This window comes from Myotis daubentonii, chromosome 9 (assembly GCF_963259705.1).
Source record: "Myotis daubentonii chromosome 9, mMyoDau2.1, whole genome shotgun sequence".
NCBI classification, from domain to species: Eukaryota; Metazoa; Chordata; class Mammalia; order Chiroptera; family Vespertilionidae; genus Myotis; species Myotis daubentonii.
This window is the reverse complement of record NC_081848.1, coordinates 33715909-33723515: the sequence shown is the minus strand read 5'-3', so window position 1 is coordinate 33723515 and position 7607 is coordinate 33715909. Positions and strand designations below refer to the sequence as shown.

The 7607-nt window shown below is 42.8% G+C and overlaps 1 protein-coding gene across 11 annotated transcripts in view; it reads right to left on the bottom strand.

Annotated features, from left to right (window-relative positions):
- Window positions 1–255: 255 nt before the first annotated feature.
- DLG2 (discs large MAGUK scaffold protein 2) overlaps window positions 256–7607 on the bottom strand; it is an 884334-nt gene continuing 876982 nt past the window's right edge. For all 11 annotated transcript variants that reach the window (XM_059708253.1, XM_059708247.1, XM_059708245.1 and 8 more), the window contains 2 exons: window positions 7131–7222; window positions 256–5164 (listed from right to left, as the gene is read on the bottom strand). In XM_059708253.1, the coding sequence (XP_059564236.1) occupies window positions 5058–5164; window positions 7131–7222 (199 nt within the window). In that variant the 3' untranslated portion in view covers window positions 256–5057. The remainder of the gene's footprint in view (window positions 5165–7130; window positions 7223–7607) is intronic.

The following is a 7607-nucleotide window of genomic DNA, read 5'->3' as shown; positions in this document are numbered from 1 at the left end:
AAGCCCACTCTAACTACACTCCAGCTCTGAAATCAGAACAAATTGGATAAAAATAGAAATGAGCAATTCTATTCTTTATGAAATCTGACAAATTATGTGTTGGGAGGAAAGGATTTGCTATCATGTGTAGAATAGTTTAATATTTATATCTGATGATAAAACCATGACATGTTTATAACCATTCTATCAAGCATGTTTACAACAGGGCCACTGCTCACAGCTGAACACGCAATAAATATGCACAGACACACCGGGTATGAAATATACATCTTGATTTTATAATCGTGTGTGCTTTATTTTTTACACAAATGGAATGGAAGTGTCGAATATTTACACTTAACAGGAGTGTAAGCTGTGCAGTGTCTCCGTAAACTCCAGCCAGGCAAGGAGTCTTTCCCCTCCCTCCCATCCTGCACTACAGTAGCTCGATGGAGGAACATCCTGTCTGAGAGAAGCACAAAACTGTCTAACCAGGGTACAGTCTGGTGCACTCACTTAGGAAACACAAATTCAGAAAGGAGAGAAGAAAAGTTTGCCATCCCATTGGGAGTCAACCTTGCCGGTTGGTTGTCTGTCCTCGTGAGTTGCTAGGGAGATTCTGAATTCTCTCTTAGAGATGAGCTTTGTCTAAATTGTCCACCCGTCTTAGCTTGTCCTCAGCTGCTACAAGAAACTGCACAGCTGTACAAGACATGATTTCCGAAGCACAGTTTTCAGTGAGGAAGGATATTTACAGACTGGAGCGAGTGTGTGGGTTTCCATCCACATTCATTCAGACCCAGTGTAGTATGTGTATACATGACATACATACCCCATATACCATACGTACACAGAAGTAAAATGTCTAGCCACAGAATTCTCTAGAGAGTTCTCTGGCTAATCAGTTGTCACAGGAGGTACTCCACATGCTTTAAGGGAAATGTCCCCTTATTTCCCTCTAGGAGAGACAAATTATTATAATAAACTTAGGAACTAGCCTGAGTCCTTGACTTAAATATTTTTGTAGGAATTTAGGCAGGACCAAGACAGGAACAAAAAGATGTTATTTCACCAGCAAGTCCATTCAATCTCACCAGCTGAAAAGCAGAGGGCGGGGTGGGGGGTGGTATTTCACATAAAAATGGGGGGCGGGAGCTTATGAATGGGGAAAAAAAATCTTTCTCCAAATCAAGGTGATGGCATGGCTTCAATGAGAAGGAAGAGTGTTGCTGTCAGAATAATTGTTGGGGCTGGAGTCTGCCTTTATTGGAAGGAAGTGTCCCTAGAGCCATGGGCTGGTGCTGGGAGTGGGCTTGCTTTGGACCAGCCTTCCGGCAGAGGGGGCACCCAGGTGCCGCAGAGCCCAGAGCACATGCAGCGTCACTGCCAGGACAGCGGTGCAGGCTGGCTCAGTGGGGCAGGACCTCATGCTCAGCATTGCCTTCTGGGCTGCGTAGGTGAAATGGTGACCCCAAGTATTTGTGTCACTAGTCCAGCTTATGGACTTGCTGTCTGAATCAGCCACGAGCCCTTATAGGACAGAAACATTAAGAAGTGCGGTGTTGGAGAGGAGATGACCAGAAATGTGAGGAAAAGAGAAAGAACGGGAAAGGAGCCCAGCCAATGTGGCTCAGTAGTTGAGCATCGACCTTTGAACCGGGAGATCACAGTTTGATTCCTGGTCAGGGCACATGCCTGAGTTGTGGGCTTGTTCCCCAGTGTAGGAGGCGGCCGATCAATAATTCTATCATCATGCTTGTTTCTCTCTCTCTCTCCCTCTCCCTTCCTCTCTGAAATAATAAAAAAAAAAAGAGTGGGAAAGGAGGGGAAGAGGAATAAGAAGGGGAAAGAGACAGAATAAAGAAGAGACAGACAAAGAGATGGGTAATAAAGGGGAGAAGTAAAGAAGGGCTATAGGAAAGTCAACAACTTAGAGAAGACAGGAAGGAAGGCTCAAAGGAGAGGTAACAAAAACATCTGTGGAATGAGATGGAAAGAGAAGGGGAGAGCAGAGGAAGAATGAGAAAGAACCAGAGGTGAGAGCCAGAGGAGCGGAGAGCTCTTCCCTGGCTTCGAGTCCTTTAGGGCTGGCAGTGGGATCTGAGACAGCTCACAGGCACCTGAGTGCAGCTTCGTAAAGATGGCTCACTAAACACATGGAGCCGACCCAAGAACTTGGGGCTGGGAGAAAAGGCCTGCAAAGAGGTGGCCGACAAATCCCACGGGAGAAGAGCAAAAAACAGGTGCCCCTGCAATTAGCTGACAAGTGGGGTTTTGAATTTGGTAAAGCTGAGACCCCCGTGGTGCTACACATTGTACCAGAGCATGAAAAATAGCACCAGTGACACGATCTGGCACTTTTCCGAAAGGGCCCAGCATGGGAAGGTGACATTGCGCCCCCAGCAAGCCTTCAGATTGGAGAGAGCTCCGGACAAAGTTTGCAGTGTTAGCACCAGTCTGGCCCCAGGCTCCAAGTGCATTGGCACCAGATGTGATCTGGGTAACTCTCCTGCCGATTCCACACGAGTTGTCAGGTTTGCTGCAAAATACACCCGTTCACTGGAGCCATAGAGACCTCAACGTTGGGAGGCGCAAGACAACACAACAAATGGAGGTGTAAATTCTATAGGAAAAGACCCTCTCACCAATTTGCTTGGTGATTCTTCAAGCAAATATATATGTATATATATTTATATAAATCTACATAAAAAAATCAGTGCAAATGCCAATTCTAGTCTGAAAGCATCTACACTAGGAAAATAAATAAATATATTACTACAAAACCAAGGGTTGGTGGTTCAGTTTGATTGTACTCAGCCACAACAATACTTAATATTAAATGAAAAGCACATCGCACGACCCGCGGAAACATCTACTCGTTAATGACAGTCCTTTAAATAAATGGTTGCATGCTCAGTTGAGAAACCAAAGGAGTAATCATGGTGGCCTAAAGATAGAGCTGGGACCAGGAATGGCATTCTGGTGGCAGGAAAGGTCTGGGAGCAATATCGATGAAAGGAGACCTCGACCTGAAACTGGCTAATGGCAAATGTGGTCACCTCTTTAACACTTGGAGCAATCTAAGGGAATTTCTAGAAATTTAACTTTCATTAGAGGGTAAGTACTTTGCCAGCCCTTTCATTAGCAAAGGCAGCCTCAAGACTACAGGTAGATGCATGATTTTGCTTTTCCGTGTTTGTTTTGGTGACTGCAGCCAGGCAGAGAATGGTAGTTAGTGTAAGATGAACACTGCCTGTTTTTGGAAAGAGACCCTCATTCTGAGCTCTAATGTTCTTCCTGTGAAAAGCCCCACCACCGCTGATGGCTCTGTCTCTTGCTTTGCCACCCCAGCCTGCATGCTGGTTTGCTGCACAGTGTGGCAGAATTCCTGCCAGGTCTGGATGTACCCCAGGAATAAGGCGATGGGGCTGAGTCTGGGCCTGCATAGAACCCAGAGTTGAGTGGTTATTGAGATTACAGAAAAGTCTCTCTCTAAACACCTTGGGCACAAGCAAAGCTAATGTCACCACCGGCTCTAATGTAGGATATAGGCTTTGGGAGGTTCCCTCCTTTTAAAAAAATCATTATTATAATCGCTAAAAAATAAACTTGGTCCAGGTGCAGCCCTCAAGAAAGGCAGTTTAATTGGTTGACCTCTAAGTCATTAGTTGTCTTTCCTTACTGTTCTCTTCTTTGCCCTGTATACAGAAACAAATCTGCACCCCTCAACCCCAACCAGATAATTTTCTCTCTCTCTTCCTCAAAGAAATAGTGCATCCTGGGACAGATCTCTCTATGACTCTGTAGCATCTCTGGCTGTTATAAAACCTGTTACTTGTGAAACAGACAAATTAAAGTGTCCTAATTACTCACGATTGGCCAAAATACTACATGACCCTTTAAGAATTGTATGTAAGTAACTAGGAACAAAGTTATTCAGCTATTTGCATGGCAGGCCCAGGTTGTTTATCAAGAGAAAAGCAAAAACTTCCCTTTAGCTTGTTGGTATGAGTTTGTCTCTGAAAGCCACCAGCGTTAAAATGCATTAACCAAATGTCTTCCAAAAAATATCCATGAGGGCAACTCATTAAAGGATGTGCTCCATGAGAGTCTGTCACTGATCGGATAGGGAGGTCATGGGGGGTAAGTAAGGGAGAAGCCTGTGTCAGACTTGGAAGGAACTCAGATGCTCTTAGTGGATCATTGGCAACAGAAGGGAGAGTGCAATGTTCAGTTCTTGAATTTGATAATCTGCAGGTAGTGCATACAGTTAGTCTTTCCATTAATTAGTCTTTACAAAATATTTCACAAAACTTTTATAACCTATAGAAATGTGTTTCTATACATTTAATATATTTTTATTGTATAAATTATTCTCATCTTTAGTGCCTTCTTTCACTTTATAAATGGCAAAATAGACAATAAACAATCATGAAGCTAACCCAGGTGGAACCCCCTCTTCTCAGTAGGGTCAGTCCTCCATACACTCGTGAGTTTTATGAAATGCTCGTCTTTGCAGGTGCCAGTCAAAGAAACTGCACACACATCCTTCCCTGGTATTATGCCGCCTCCAAAGGGACTCCTTTCTTTTTTTTTTCCTTCGTTCTTTCCTTTGCTCGTTAAGAAATCAAAGGATGTGCATATAAAAAGTCAAAGTGGACCAATTACAGGTGTGGGTAATGGGAAGGTTGGTGAAGTTCAAGTGCTGGCAACTTTTCTTTAAAGCAAAAAAAAAAATAAAATACAGAGAGCTCAGCAGCTAAGTCGGCTCTGGACATCTGCTGGGTGAGGAGGCTGCCCAGCTTGGGCACCAAGCCCGTCAGAGGTTCATCCCTATGCCTGGCCCCTTGAGCAAACCAACGCCTTCCTGCATACCGCAGTGTCTTTTCTGTCCCACCCTTCGGCCCCTCTGTTTCCTTCATGGCTTCACACAGTTTGTGTTGTACATTCATCAGAATTCACATTGACTGCAAAACATAAATGCAACAAAAACATAAAAGCCTCCAAGTGGTAATATTATATATATATTTTGTTCTTCTAAATGCTCTTCTGTCGTTGTCAGAGGTGCAGTGGCTAATTTATAACTTTTCCTTTGAGGGGATCCAGATGAAAGGCCCAGACTGCTCTTCAATGACAAGCTTGCACTGGTTATATATATCTTCTAAGCTGTCTCCTTGGACAATAGCTAGAACGAAAGCAAATTCACCTGGCATTAGGAATCAATCGTCAATCACGCAGCGGAAGCTCAAATCAGTGATAGACAAACTCATCAGGAAACTGAGTGTGACTTTTCACTAGTAAGAAACAGCAGAAAATTCACTTAAGCAAGGTCACATCAGTGATGAAAAAAGTGCTTTTCAAGGCATGTTCTGGATCAGCAAGAAATGCAACACAAACTTTCCCCTTTCTACATGTCTGTCTGTTGTTCTGGACAATGAATCATACATTTATTTGCATTTTATGAGTATCTACTCTGGGCCAGGCCCTGAGGTAGGTATCAATCAATTTTTCAGATTGAGAGCTCCCCATTTATTAAGGAAAGCTGGCCTTATATGTCTGTACTGTACTTACTTAGACACAGAGGGAATAATAAAGTTCTTGGAAGAAACTTTAGTTAACCTCCTCACCCCCCAAAACTTTTAAAAGGAAATCCCATTCATTCTCCAAGTAATCTGGTAACATGAAGTTTTACCCCACATACTCAAATTGAGAATATCTTATGGTAAGTACTTATAAGAAACATAAATAGGAGGAAACATAAACAAAGTGATAAACTGTGTATTACTAAAATACCAAGTCACTTAGATTTAAGTACATTTTATTATCTCCTGGGCCGGGGGGGGTGTGTGTGTGGGGGGTGTGGGGGGGGCGGGGGCGTGGACGACTATCTTGTAGCTACATCTCTAAAACACATCAGTACTATCCTTATTACAGTAGGGCTTAGAAATAAATTGCTACTGAAACATGGTTTAGGTTTTCAAAAACACTCTTAAGAATGTATTGATAATTGTATGCCTGAATATTAGCCACTGTCAAATATACATTGTTTTGACTTGATGATCCTACCTGGATGCTCTTGTAGGATGAAATATAACTCCTATTTTTGTTATTATTAGAAATTTTACTTAAGATTACCCGATTCAACATATTTGCAAACTGCTACGCCACTGGTGTTTTCTATTCTGAGTAAGATAAAAAAGAAAATATCTAACTTCACGTAAGGTTATTCAGGAGGAAAGTTCTTGTTTTCAAACTATCAGTTGTAAGGCAAATTCTACAAATGTTGCTCACTCTTTGGATTTGATCAATGTTTCATGATTATATATGAGAGAACCCAGGATACCCAAGATAAAAAAGATCCTCCTTTATTCCCCAAACTTCATGTTTCCAAGGAAATATTTAAAAAGAAAAAAAAAAAGTTTTGTTTAACAGGGAATTAATTGAAACACAAGGAAGTATTTCAAGACTCTTGTTCACATGTGCTAATGGGGAGGCCGACCTCCAGGTCACTGAAGCGGAGGCTGGAGGCCCTGAGATTGCTGCTCTAGAGTGACTGCTTTGGACAGCGCACATTCTGAGCCCTCAAAGTTTCTTTATTCAAGTTTTCTAATACCAGGGAGATAGTTTAATGAAGTATCAATGCCTAAACTGTCCTTAGTAGCAGGGAGTAGCTCAGTGGCATCTGGCGTTCCTGGCTTTGGATAGGGCCCCTGGGAACTTGGGAGCTGGCTGCAGCTTAATTCAGAGCAGGGGGAATCCAGAGTTCGAAGCAAATGGGTAAAGCAGAGGGAAATTAGGGATTCTCAGCAGGAAGGTTTTGGGGCCCAGATATACCAGGCCCTCAATATGCCAAATGTCAGGCAATTTATCTCCTTTATTACAGTTCAAGGGGAAATGAGCTTACCTGTATTAGACTTATCGAGGTGACTACTTTGTAAATTATATAAATGTCTGGCCACTATTGTACATTCGAAACTAATATAATATGTACAGGGTGAGGCGAAAGCAGGTTTACAGTTGTGAGGATGCGAAACAGTTTATTCTTATTTATTAATTATTGTACAAATTTTCCATACCAACAATTGTAAACCTACTTTCGCCCCACCCTCTATGTCAACTGTAATTGAAAAAAATTTTTAGAAAGAACTTACCCGTAAAATACTCTCCAAATTCTTGTTCTAGCTTAATTGCACGATCGTAGGTTTTCTTGGCCTGTTCCTCTGTGAGACGCTTGTTCATCTCCCTGGGAAAATGAGGGTTTGGTATTAGAACGCACAGGGACTATTCAAACCCTGAAAAATTAAATGTCTGGCAAAAATGAGTCCCGCAGGAGACTTAGTGTAATCTTAGCAGCAGCTTCCTAGTCTTCATTTGGGACTCATCTTTGCTGGAATAATTTTTAGCAACAAGGACTCCTTCCCAGGAGCTCACTCTCTCCCCGGCAATCTCTTGGCCCCACAGTGGGTTGAAGCAGACCTGTCTCCTTATGATTTCCAGTTACTGGTCCCTGTTCTGCCCTCTCCAGCCCCACAGGGTAGGGCTAAACTTCCTTCCTCTACGACAGGCATCAGGGTCTTGAAATCAAGCCCTCCAGTGTGCCTTGAGGTTTCCACTCCTTCAGAATAAAC